Consider the following 14,136-nt stretch of genomic DNA (forward strand, 5'->3'; position numbering starts at 1 on the left):
AATAAACGTATGTCAGTCTGTAGAGAGGAAAGGGGAAACATTTTGACATAAGAACAGATGTTCTCTGTTAATTACTGTGATATAATTTATTCCCATTGGCTAAAATCGAAGCACAGAGTTTCTAAACGCAGAGGCGCTATATCGCGAGACTTGCAGGAACGCTTGCGAAACTGACCAAAGCAGACCAGACCGGGGTTTGGGGTTCTAGAAGTCAATGATAGAAGTGAAAAATTATTCCTTAGTTGTTAATTTTTCGAAATCTAAAGGCACAACCTAGATTCGAAACAATGTCTTAAGTAATTGAACATGTTATTACTCAGACCTCGTGAAAGTGACAAACTGACTCGTTTTCATTTTCGTCAAAAACAACTTTATATCGAAGGTGGGTGCCTTTGATTTGACGGCATGCACATGCGCAATTAGGCGCCAGGCGACCGTTAGACCCGATTACGTATTTCTGCGCATGAGCTTAGCTAGCCAACGTGATCGGGGATTTCTATTGGAGAAGCAGTTTCTGCCTATCTTCATACTGTACTGTCTTTTGGCGAAGTGCTTCATTCTGACGTTTGGCGTTTCCTATTTGAGATAGAACCCACCTCTTCCTGTCGGTGTCAGAGTAGTAACTTCACCATATTTAGTTGGTCAGAGCCCCGCAGAGTTGAGCTCAGGCAACGGGGCTGAAAATCTTAGCCATATCGGCGAATGCAACCGGGAGTTGACAGCCTAGAAACAGCGAGACTGGCCGCTGTTGGAGAGTGACATCAGTGGAAACAAGGCTGCACATCAAAACGGGTGCAAGCTGCCTATCGACAGCAGACTTTGAGGGATAAGTAACGTTAGTCGTCTATTGTCGGATGAGAATTCTAACTAGTAGTCGTAGGTAGCTAACGTTAGATGGCTAGCTGGCTAATTATCGCCAACGAGCAAGCCTTACTCGACTTCTGCTGGACGTAAAACCAAACTTATCTATGTTATCGGATTTTTATTCAGCAAACTGGTAAGAAAAACTAAAGATCCCAGTGATTCTGCAATTATGATATCTTGACATAATTGTCAGCTAGCTATGTTTGTCTCAATCCACTTGCTAATCTAGGAGCTAGCTAGTTGCTAGCTAGTTTATCAGCGTTGTTTTGGCTCGAGCAAGTATCGCCGTGGCAGTGAAATCTGATTGGATACCTTGATCGTGTGAACGACTTGCAGACACCGGGACACGGAAGACCCCCATGCAAAGGGACTGGAAAAGGGGCCCGTTTGACAGTGAGCGGAGAGGAGAACTCGGGGGAACCCGTAACTACTCGGCTGCATCGCCTGTGAGGCGTTGAACTGCCGAGAAACCAGATTGAACCAAGCAAGGGTTCCTGACATTTGACATCTGTGATCCGGGGAGTGAACCGGGCAGGGACCTCATGAATGGAAATCGGAACCACAGGTAATTGGCTGTCATTGCTCATGTCATCCTAAAATTATCTACTAAATTGTTGCATGCAATGTTTCCCAACACTGACATTGCAACACAAGCAGAAACTGAAAAAAAACTATAACCAGCAAAAACATGAACGTTATTTGATTGCTAGTTAGCCAGCCAATGTGAGTTTTCTTTGGTCCATGTCCATTGACTTAAGACAACGCCAACCCACAGGTGTTGGTTGAGGTGTCTCGTGCGTGGATGGCTGCTTTTAGCAACGCTAGTATTTACATACTAGCATTGCTAGTAATTAGGTTGCAAAAAAAAACGGAATAGTTCGCTGGAAGACAGAAGTCAAATAAAACTCAATTTCAACTTACGCTGACTATAGGGTTGGTCCTTATGCAGGTGGGAAATTGAGAAAAAACATCGAATATAACATAAATTAAACAGACTTTCCAAACTTGGATCTGTTTTCTGCTTGCTTCATGTCAAAATAAAAGTCTTGCACTTGCGCCATACAGTCCGTGGGAAGCCATAAGTTTAATACAATTCCATTTCAACTTACTGTGCCGGTGGGCAGGACGGTTTGTCATTATGACTGGGGAATTTGAGACACAATATCTAAAGGATCTTATTATTAAACAGACTTTCCAATTATGGGTCTGTTGTTGACCCACTCCCTCCCCCTCTATTAAAAAAATCATCTAAGACAATAAAAAACAAAAATTCAAACACACACAATAACAATACTGGCCAGAAATGGGATACTAGTCACTTTAATAATGTTCATATATCTTGCACTACTCATCTCATATGTATATACTGTATTCTATTCTATAATATTCTACTGTATCTTAGTCCATGCCACTCTGTCATTGCTTGTCCATATATGTATATATATTCTTAAATTGTATTCCTTACTAGATTTGTGTGTATTGGGTATATGTTGTGAAATTGTTAGATATTACTTGTTAGATATTACTGCACTGTCGGAGCTAGAAGCACAAGCATTTAGCTACACCCGCAATAACATCTGCTAAACACGTGTATGTGACAAATAAAAGTTGATTTGATGTGGACAAAATAGGAATAATTTGTGGGGGACTTTTATTTTGACATGATGTAATCAGAGGTGAAGTGGGTCTACAACAGATGGGTTTGGAAAGTCTTTATTAATACGATCCTTTAGATATTAATTACGTTCCTCTGTCATAATGACCAACCGTCCTGCCCACAGGCACAGCAAGTTGAATTGTATTTAACTTTGGCTTCCCACAGACTGTTTTTGTGCAACCCAATATAATTGAAAGCAATGCTAGTGTATGTAAATACACCCACTGTTGCTAAAATCGCATAGGAAAATTCATGAATGTCCACCAGGTACTTAAAAAAAAACTGTATCTAGGGGAGTTCCTCAACAATTGTCTGTTGGCCATGTGTGAGTCACAGGTGAAATGTCATTCTATACACACACCATGTGGGAGTACAGTGTCTTTGATGAAGTCTTATAAAGTTAGGCTAGTCATAAATGGAGGAATGCTATGAAATGGAGACTTAACAAAAGTTTTGTGGCATCATATTTCACACTTCAGCCTTTATGGGTATCCTCCTACTCATGACGCTCAATCGTTAGTCATAGAAAAGTCCACATGGTTATGCTTGATGAAACATTCAGCACACAGGAGGTTGGCAGCACCTTAATTGGGGAGGACGGGCTGTGGTAATGACTGGAGTGGAATGGTAACAAATACATCAAACGTATGGTCTCCAGGTGTTTGTTGCCATTCCATTTGCTCCGTTCCGGACATTATGAGTCGTTCTCCCCTCAGCAGCCTCCTGTGGTTCAGCAATAGGGTCGTCTTGTTTGTCACAGCAGACATGTGCCACACTGTTTATCAGAGGTCAGTAGGGCCCTATAAAATCCGCGTTGCGGAAAATGCGGACGGAATCACGGAATCCAGACATTAAAACGGAATTCAACAATATTAAAAAATGTATGGAACTTAGTAGGAAATCAAGTAAATGTATTGAACTTATTAGAAAATTCATTAATTTGCCCAAGTTAATCATAAGACATGAACAAAATGCGTCAGTGATTTGGATTTTCCTGCAACTGTATGAAACGGAACAGTAATGTCCCTGTGTCTGTGCTGTGTGCAGTGCGCACATATGTCTAGTCTACCGTTAGCGATAATGCTAATGATAACCGTCTGCTGGTAGATGGAAACGCTTCCCCAAAAACCGTCTCAACTAAATGTGAACTACAAAGTAGCCTATGCCTACCTGGCAGAATTATATCATTATTTGCATTAATCCAGTGGCCATTTGATAAGCTAACTCTGCAATCACATGAGCGCTACAGAAACACCGCTAACCAAACAACGGTCTCTAGCTGGTGCACACTTGCATTAAAGGGTAACTACACCAACATTTCTTAGATCTTTTCTCAGACCTCAAAAGTGGTCTCCTGATGTTTGTAATGGACTTAGAACATACTATTTTGTTGTTTTTCTATTAGAAACGTTTTTTTTGGGGAGCAAAAACTGCGAAAGACGGAAACCTGGAAAAACAAAACTGAATTTTGGGAAAAAAGTAAATGGATTCAGGCAAAAAATAAATCAGATTTTATAGGGCCCTAGGTCAGGAGAGGCTAGGTAAAGTTACTGACTACTTTTCCTTATTCAAAGCATTTCAGTTTGAATAGTCAATGGGACTGCATGGTCATGTTTTCTCATGAGTAGACTGCAAAACAGTGGTGACGTGTAGGCTAGGCCTAAATCAAAAGGGGAAGCATCCATAGTACAGTAGACCCTGTATAACCTAGATGGTAGCCTAGGTCAGACCGTTCCTTCTCATTGCCTTTTGCAATGACAGCCAGGGAAACCGTTTTTACAGTTTGCTTTGTCTGTATTCGTAACGGAAGCTTCTCCTGCAAAGATACCCTAGCAGGTAGACCCAGTGAGTGACACCTGATACGGCCAGGCCAGACAGGGCTATATTGATTCCCTCCAGAGGAGGTCCCCCCGGCAACTGACCTCCAAGCCTTCTCAAGTTGTAGAGTTTAATAGGGGGATAACTGGGCCGTGTTCATTATGCACCAAATGGTAGAATGTGGACTACAACAGGGTGGGACTATCTGGACTTCGACTGATAAGAAGTGCTCATTTTTCCTTTTCTGTTTCAAAACATTTTGCTACAGTGTGCCCTAAAAAACAAACCTGAACAGGGCAGGTGTTTTCTGTCCGTCAGCTGCGTACCTAATGGTTAACAGACATACAGTCATGAGGGGGAACAGAACAGTGGATCTGATTCCTCAGTGAATGATTGAAAGGGGGCCCTTGTCGCTAGAAGAGTGTGGCGTGAGAAAATGCTAATTGATTGCCTGGCCTGCTTAGTAAGACACGATTCATTCCAACGGTAGTCTGGCAGCATGCGACGTTTGTGCCGTTTTGAGAAACATACAAGATTAGCTAGTGCTCATAGGATATGACTTGAGCTTTTAACCCATAAAATCACATCCGTCATTTTGTAGCTCTGTCTGGATGGTATTTGAAAGGCAACACATGATCAGAAAACTTTGTTCATATGAGGTTGGATATTACACTGGACAAAAATATAAATGCAACATGTAAAGTGTTGGTCCCATGTTTTCATGAGCTGAAATAAAAGATCCCAGAAATGTTCCATATGCATAAAATGCAAATTTCTCTCATTTTGTGCACCAATTTGTTTACATCCCTGTTAGTGAGCATTTCTCATTTGCCAAGATAATCCATCTACCTGACAGGTGTGGCATATCAAGAAGCTGATTAAACAGCATGATCATTACACCGGTGCATCTTGTGCTGGGGACAATAAAAGGCCACTCTAAAATGTGCAGTTTTGTCACACAACACAATGCCACAGATGTCTCAAGTTTTGAGGGAACGTGCAATTGGCATGCTGACTGCAGGAATGTCCACCAGAGCTATTGCCAGATAATTGAATGTTCATTTCTCTACCATAAGCCGCCTCCAACGTTGTTTTAGAGAATTTGGCAGTACGTCCAACCGGCCTCGCAACCACAGACCATGTGTATGGTGTTGTGTTGGCGAGCGGTTTGCTGATGTCAACGTTGTGAACAGAGTCCCCCATGGTGAGGTTATGGTATGGGCAGGCATAAGCTATGGCCAACTAACACAACTGCATTTTATCGATGGCAATTTGAATGCACAAAAATACTGTGACGAGATCCTGAGGCAAATTGTGAGGCCCTTTTTATTTATTTTTATTTTTGAACAAGTATTTGTGCCAAAAGATGCATATCTGTATTCCCAGTCATGTGAAATCCATAGATTAGGGCCTAATGAATTTATTTCAATTGACTGATTTCCTCATATGAACTGTAACTCAGTAAAATCTTTGAAATTGTTGCATGTTGCGTTTTTATATTTTTGTTCAGTATAGTATGTGGTGTTAAGATGAGTTCTATTGTCAGTTGGGGTTTTGGGTGGGTAACCTGGCACGCTTAATAGTGCATGAGGAGTCCAGCTGCTTCCTGTTGTAATGGATACACCCGTGACATACACACACTCATCCTCACACACCTGTGTGGGGCTTACTGAAAGACAAAGGAACACCACACAGGCAGTACAGGGGACCCCCGGTCTGTCTCATCACACTAGTTTAGGCTGGTTGCCAAGGGTGATTGACTCAGTTACTAAGTATGAATGACTATCAAGGGGGTCTTCTAGGTAAAGGTGGTTGAGGTACTTAAAGTTTGTTAGCAGTAGCTATGTTTGAATAGGCATATATGGCAGTTTTCACACTCTCCCGCTCCTTCTATTCTCCTTCCTCTTGTTCTTCCTGCTTTTTTTCCCTCTTCACCACCCTTCTTTCTTATCCTAACTCCTTGATCTCTCTCTCATTGGGGGGGGTAGCTCCTCGCTTTATTTGAAGAGAAAAGGCGGGAAGTCGGGAACCCCCTTTTGATTTTCAAATCCTTGTCCAAAGCTAGTCCATTTGGGACACTAGTCTGGGACATATTGCACCACTCACAATCGTATGATGTTGACGATCAGCTAGAATATTCACACACAGGCTAAGCCTGAGTAGTATTCATTAGGCACCAACTGGAAGAAAAGACTGAAACTGGGAGGAATACTCAATTTCTCTTTCTGTGTTTCAAAGTGTTTTTCGCTGCGTGCCATAATGAACACAACCCTGCTGAGCCTGTGTTCATTAGGATCTTGCTGCCTGTGACCCCATAGCCTAGAAAGGAATGTTAGTTTTCACTTCTAACAAGTCTTAATAAAAACAGCCCGTGTTTGTGTGCTAGACTGAGAAGCATCTCTGTCTGTGTCTGCATGCACATGTTGTGAGTGTGGCTAGTATTGAACTCATGTGGGTGGGCTTTGTGTGAGAGTTGGAGGGAGAGTGGGATGGAGAGAGACTGAGCCAAAAAGCGGGATAGTGAGGGAGGGAGACGAATCAGGGGAGTAGAGTAGGAGAGAGCCAGAGAGAGAATGAATCATAGAGCCAGAGAGGGAGGGAGAGAGCGTGGGGATAGATGGAGAGGACTGACTGAGTCAGTAGGAGGGCCCAGTAGGAGTGGGCTGTAAGGCTGGGGGATGTCTGTCTCAGCTCACGATCAGTGGGACGAGGAGGAGGCCTGGACTTGGCACTCTTCTCTCCTTCCTGAGCTCTGTGTTTAGGGAGGACCATTTAGCCTAAGTCTATGGGGGGAACACAACAGAGTGACCCAGTGCAGGGGGGTTCAGCCAGGAAGAGAGGGACCCAGGGGCTGACATGAGGGGAGTGTCTTAAGGGGGTAACCAAACTTTTGTGGGAGAACTGAAGGAGAGAAGACAGAGCCTGACATCGTTGTTGAAAGCGAGCAAAGATATCCCAGAATGTTTTTTTTTTTGTGCCTTTTTGAAACAACGCATTTGATTGGCTGGCACTAGTAGGTCTTTTTTGTATCACTGACTGACTTCACTGAGATGAGCCTAGAGGGGTCTTGTTGGAGTTCAAAAATCAGCATTTTCAAAACAGACCATCAAAAAATCTGCATTTTTAAATGGAAAGTGAAGTGTTTTTTGCTTCATTAGAGTGATCAGGGGCCTGCAACTGTAGTTTTCCTTCACAGAAAATACATTAGTGCAACACATTCAACAGAAAAATAGCTTCATTTTCATCAATGACAACAGAAGTGCAACGCTATTTGGCTGGCAGCCACACAAGTAAATAAGCTTACAATGGAAAAAGTGAGGTATTTTTTGCAAAAACGATATATATTATATTTCTAATGTTTATAATGGAAAGAATGAAGGCAGCTACATTTCCTAATGTTTTGCAAGAAGTTAATCTTGCATTTTTCCAGAGAAAAGTATCTACACATCAGTGCTGTCTGCTGTTAGAATGCCCTTTCATGAATTCTCATCTGATTGGAGAAGTACAACTGAAGCACAAAATTAGTCTGAAGCATTTTAGCTCTGTGTTTACAAAACGCAGCAAGGTATTCCTTCTGCGTTTTTATACATTTTGTTGTTGTTACAAACACATAATCCTGCAGTAACTTGACCCCTGGCCTAACACCAGTCCATATCTCTCCCTCCCTCCTAGTCACAGTCGGAGGGTCTCCCTGACCACTAAACATGTTTAATTGTGCCCTCCTCACTTCCGCTAGTACCCCTATTTTCCGACCATGCTGGGCTTGCCCTGGTTTACAGTGTTCCATTTAACATGCCCCTGTGGAATCCTCAGCCAGGCTAACAGAGCTAGCTCTTTGACGTGTGCGAGTGACTGTGTTGGTGTGTGTGTACGCTCTAGGTCCAGCCTGCTTTGCTTCCCCCCTGCCATCCATCCTCCGAGTACTTCATGTTGCCTCTCCCTCCTTGGTCTCCCTGTACAGCTTTGGCCTGTGTTTGGCTGTGGAGTGAATGGTAGCAGCTGTGGTGGCTCCAGTCTGTGGCCGACACTCTCGGAGCACTGAGGTAGATGGGAGAAGCGACAGAGGGGGAATAAACTAGTTGTTTGACACACAACAGTCCCTCCCAGCCCCCACCCCACGGTGCTCTACTGTCACTGTGTGCGTCCGTCAGTCCGTCCGTCCGTGTGTGCCTGGGCCGCTGCCTGCTGTGACTGACGCCTTTGTGCCCCGTCTCGGAGCACTCGCCCTGTTCCCACAGCCCTATCCGGATTAGACACACAACAGCTGTATTGTGAGTGTGTGTGGGCCTGCCCTGCGTCTGTGTGGGTACGTTTGCAGCCAATCATTGGGGAAGGCAGCGGGAGCGAGAAAGGGAGAGCCCAGACTTTATGTGTACAGTGTAATGGTAATTAGGGCACACGGTTGCAATACAATTTAAGAGTTTCTTGTTGGAGTTCATTGAGTTCAGGTAGTAGAATACATCCCTGTTTGAGTCTGTTTCGGAGTGTTTTCATCCGTTCCATGCCTACTGAACATGACCCCGGTCAGTGCTTTTCAGGGATGTGGTTACTGGTCTCTCTCCTAGCCTGTGATAATATAGCCTAGTCATTTTTCACCTCATAACATTGAGCAGCGTCCAACCTATGAGTGTAGCAAGCTGAGGTCGCCTGAAATCGAATGCTGGCTTGCTCATAAAATACATTTAAATAAAATAAATGATGGAACAATTGCAGGAAGCCAACCTTGCAAAGCCACCCTTGCGAAGTTTATCGCTTTGGTCCCAGTTTGCCACATCCACTGTTACAGTTTGACTGAGAAATTGTCATTACAAGGTCAGTTCTGTGATGCCTCCTTATCTCTCCACATACCCACATACTTTTTCTTTGTAATATCAGGGACATATTCATTAGGCACCATACGGAAGAAAGCGGTCAGAAACAGGGAAGAACTATCTGACCTTGTCTAATAACTTTTTGTTTTCCTTTGCACAACATTTTGCTACGTTGTGCCTTAACGAATACTATTCAGTTAACTGCCTCTGTTAGTTGGTGTCTGTAGGGAGGTGGTCAGAGACCTGGTAGTGTGGTGTCAGGACAACAACCTCTCCCTCAACGTGAGCAAGACAAAGGAGCTGATCGTGGACTTTAGGAAAAGGAGGGCCGGACACACCCCCATTCACATCAACGGGGCTGTAGTGGAGCGGGTCGAGAGTTTCAAGTTCCTTGGTGTCCACATCACCAACAAACTATCATGGTCTAAACACACAAAGACAGTCGTGAAGAGGGCACGACAACGCCTTTTCACCCTAAGGAGACTGAAATTATTTGGCATGGGTCCCCAGATCCTCAAAAAGTTCTACAGCTGCACCATCGAGAGCATCCTGACCGGTTGCATCACCGCCTGGTATGGCAACTGCTTGGCATCTGACCATAAGGTGCTGCAGAGGGAAGTGCGTACGGCCCAGTACATCACTGGGGCCAAGCTTCCGGCCATCCAGGACCTATATACTTAGCGGTCAGACTCTAGCCACCCAAATCCTAGATTGTTCTCTCTACTACCCCCCTTTTGTTTTTACACTGCTTCTACTCACTGTTTATTATCTATGCATAGTCACTTTACCCCTACCTACATGTACAAATTACCTCGACTAACCTGTAACCCCGCACATTGACTCGGTACCGGTACTCGTTATTGTTATTAAATTTTTTACTTTAGTTTATTTAGTAAATATTTTCTTAACTCAATTTCTTGAACTGCGTTGTTGGTTAAGGGCTTGTAAGTAAGCATTTCACGGTAAGGTCTACACCTGTTGTATTCAGCGCATGTGACAAATAACATTTGATTTGTACTGTAGGGACAGAAAACAAGACGAGACAGAACGTTGAAAGACTGGGAGGGGTACCTAGAATTTTTCTGTTTGAAAAACACGTCCGTCCTTTACACATTTTCTGACCACACACACACACACAATCTTTCAGAGTAAACGCACGAGGGGGAGGTTTCCTTGAACCTGCTCCCTCTCTCACCGCTAAATGACGCAGATCACAAGCCTTTGATGCCTCCACATGTGCTTTTGAGTAGGCTCTCTGTCATTGCCGGCAATCTCAATATGTCAATGGGAAGGCCAATAGTTCCCAGGTCATGGTATTACAGGATAGTTGAATACTAATCATGGTTTGCAGTTTATGCCTCAACTTTTGTTGTTTTGTAGAGTCAGACATTTTTGGTTGATCCATTGGTGTGTATCAGGTCAATGAGTTCATATGAGCAGTTAGTTCAGCTTCACACTCTGTGTGTATGTCCCCGCGCTTACTATTCTGCTTATCTCTGTGTGTGTGTGTGTGTGTGTGTGTGTGTGTTCCACTGAGCCACTGGTCTCTCTGTGCTGTGTTGCTTGCTTGGTACTGAACATGCCTTGTATGGGTAGTGGGTGACCCGAGGACAGGGCCAGCTCGTGGCCGCTGGGGCCTACACAGTGTCAGAGAAGCCTCAGACTAGAGTAGTTAGCTCCCCCCTCTACTTACCTCCATGCCCTGGCCCTTGACAGCTGCATCCCTCTGCGATGTTCTCTCCTCTTCAGTTCCCAGGGGTATGCTTGTACTTGTTTTGTTTGCAAGAGGCTCAAATAGTTTAGAAGGGAAGAATTGAGAGATACTAAGCCCTGTGTGTGTGTGCTTGAGAATCATTCTGAAATATCAGGGACCGACAGAGAAAATAGGCTAGCATGCCTTGGAAGGTATTTTGCGGCAGCCTTTTTGCTATCTAGTCTAGTTCTGCACACGAGTGTGTTTTGAATCCATTTCTTTGAAAGTCTGAAGGAGAAATAGCCAGGAGGGTTAGCTTTAATAACCGGAAGCTTGGAAATGTTGAGTAGTTTCCCCCAAGTTTTTTGCCATGTTCTGAATTTCTGTTTGTGGGTGTGTGTTATCGCCAGTTTTGTCTGACCAGAGTAGAGTTCCCTCTGACAGCCCCTATGACGCTAGCTCCTAGCTTTGTTCTTTTCTCTTTTCCTCTGCTCTGTATTTACAACTCTCCTTTTCTCTCTGTGGCCTTTGGTGTTTCTTTGTGGCTTGCTCGCTGCATGGTGGGATGATGACGCTGCAGCTGCTTTCCTGTGTGTATGGTTGTTTGAGCTTGCGTGTGTCGGTAAGGGCGCGTCAGAAGGCACCTGTGTGTGTGTGTGTATATGTAAAACAACTTCAAATCAGATTGTATTTGTCACATGCGCCGATTACAACAGCTGTAGACCTTACCGTGAAATGCTTACACACACACACATCAGGAGGACGTGTGTGTGTGCATGTACGCGTACGTGAGAGAGCATGTGTGTGTGCAAGATCACGTCAGGTGTTTTGTGCACACACGCACACACACACACACACATCAGGACAAGGAGGAAAGTGTGGGTGGTTTTTAGAATGCCTGGCACGGTGTCCAGAGGCAGGACACTCCTCTTGTGTTTCTCTCTGCGTTGGCCCAATGACTCATGCAACGTGGAGGCTAGTAGTAAAATATGCCTGCCTGAGTGGAGGATGAAAGGAAGAAAATACCAGCCCTCCCTGCCCTCTCCCCCGGCCCATCCTACTCCTCCCTCTCCTCCTCCTTGGCTTACTCACCCCCACCGCAGCACAGGAAAAGCAATGTGTGTGTCAGAGAGAGCCTGTGACTCTCAGGGTCTGAGATTGTGTGTGTGTGTCTGGCAGTAGTGTTAGTGTATGTGTGTGTGTGTTTTTGTGTGGCGGTATGTGTAAACCCATATCTGTGTCTGTCTGTCTGAGACCTGCGCTAGTCTCCCCTCGGCCCCCTGGATAATTTCCATCACAAAGGGGTGGTGTGTGTCCGTGGGACAGTCGTGGCTGGAATTCCAGACTCCCTTCTTCTCGGTCTCTCTCTCTGTCGATCCCCTTTTCTCTGCTGTCATTGTGACCCACCAAGGACTAGCCTTAGCCTGCATCCGTCACCCCTTTACCTATCCCTCAAGGTCCACCAGGCGAGAGAAACGGAAGGGGAGAGGAACGTGAACGCTCCAGCTTCCGAAAGACAGCCCTAAACAAACATCTTTACTCATGCTACAGGCCCATGAGCTGGCAGCACCTGAGAAAGGGTTCTGTTTAGTTTTTTTATTCCGTCCCCCCCCCTGCGCTGGGTTTCCGAATGAACTGACACCCACTCATGTATACTCATCATGACTCAATAGGAGGTGAATCATTCATAGCCCTGACACTCATTTATCAATGACACATTGGGGCAGTTTGGTTTTGGTGGTGGAGAGTACCAGAGAGAGCCTGAGTGGAAACGCCTATGGTTCACTTTTTTCTTGACTTCTTGAGTTGAGTGATGGAAGTGTTGAATAGGGGTGATGAGGATATGTATACTGAACAAAAATATAAACGCAACAATTTCAACGATTTTACGGAGTTACAGTTCATATAAGGAAATCGGTTATTTGAAATAACTTTATTAGGCCATAATCTATGTATTTCACATGACTGGGCGCAGTCCGAATTAGTTTTTCCCCACAAGGGCTTTATTATAGACATAAATACTCCTCAGTTTCATCAGCTGTCCGAGTGGCTGTTTCAGAAGATCATGAAGGCGAAAAAGCTGGATGTGGAGGTCCTGGGCTGGTGTGGACAGCTATGGTGGACATTCCTGCAGTCAGCATGCCAATTGCACACTCCTCTAAAACTTGAGACATCTGTGGCATTGTGTTGTGACAAAACTGCACATTTTAGAGTGGCCTTTTAGTGTCCCCAGCACAAGGTGCACCTGTGTAATGATTATGATGTTTAATCAGCTTCTTGATATGCCACACCTGACATGTGGATGGATTATTTTGACAAAGGAGAAATGCTCAATAAACAGGGTTGTAAACACATTTGTGTGCAACATTTTAGAGAAATAAGCTTTTTGTGCGTCTGGAACATTTCTGTGATCTTTTATTTCAGCTCATGAAACATGGGACCAACACTTTACATGTTGTGTTTTTATATTTTTGTTCAGTATAGTTTAGGATGAAAAACAATATACTGACTGACTCCCCTCATCTGAACTCAATTGTTAGACTTTGAGTGTTGCGCAATAGTTCAGCATCTCACATAGGCCATCTGAACAACAACGTCATAGCAAATGTTAGGCTAAAGCTTCAAAAGTTTTCACATCAGCTGCTCCTGATGTTGATGGGCAGGCCTCGAGGCAGCACACCCAAAATGGCACTGGGATGAGTATGGCACATCGGGCTGTTTTTTTAAATAACTGTCTACTGGATTAAAGTGACTTGTGTGTAAGACATCCCTTACCTGGGGGTGGCAGTGTGTGACGTACCGCTGCATATGCATGTATATACACACACACACACAGTTTCATAGTGAAACCAACCCTTTGTATTCCCCCCATAGCTTTTCTCGCTGTCTCTGCACTTTCTAACGTGGTTCCTTCCAGTATATTATTTCAGCCAACATATATTTTCTTGACACACAGGCAACAGGTGATTTAGACCTAACTTTTCCATCAAAAAAGTGGCCACATCAAAGCCGATTTTAGCAATATACTAATCTAAGCCTATTCCTCAAAGAACTGGTCCGTTGTAATTGAAGTTGAATGATTGTTCCCTTTTTCCATTCTCTTTCTCTCCTCCCTAGGAGCCGTTGGAGCCCAGCCCCTGTTCACCGTGCCGCGGCGGCCTGGCTATGGCACCATGGGGAAGCCCATCAAGCTGCTGGCCAACTGCTTCCAGGTGGACATCCCCAAGATAGACGTCTACCTCTATGAGGTGGACATCAAGCCCGAGAAGTGCCCGCGCCGTGTCAACAGGTAT

The 14,136-nt window shown here is 44.4% G+C and overlaps 1 protein-coding gene across 2 annotated transcripts in view; it reads left to right on the top strand.

Annotated features, from left to right (window-relative positions):
• The first annotated feature begins 552 nt into the window (after nt 1-552).
• The window catches only part of LOC121558155 (protein argonaute-3), a 31,155-nt gene continuing 17,571 nt past the window's right edge, over nt 553-14,136 (top strand). Inside the window, exons 1-3 of one of the 2 annotated variants that reach the window (XM_045217408.1) lie at nt 553-997; nt 1,201-1,429; nt 13,961-14,132. In XM_045217408.1, coding sequence (XP_045073343.1) covers nt 1,411-1,429; nt 13,961-14,132 — 191 coding nt within the window. In that variant the 5' untranslated portion in view covers nt 553-997; nt 1,201-1,410. Of the gene's footprint in view, nt 1,430-13,960; nt 14,133-14,136 lie in introns of both variants that reach the window. The other variant, XM_045217409.1, reaches the window with a different exon arrangement.

Source organism: Coregonus clupeaformis, unplaced genomic scaffold (genome assembly GCF_020615455.1).
Source record: "Coregonus clupeaformis isolate EN_2021a unplaced genomic scaffold, ASM2061545v1 scaf1051, whole genome shotgun sequence".
In the NCBI taxonomy this organism is placed as follows: Eukaryota; Metazoa; Chordata; class Actinopteri; order Salmoniformes; family Salmonidae; genus Coregonus; species Coregonus clupeaformis.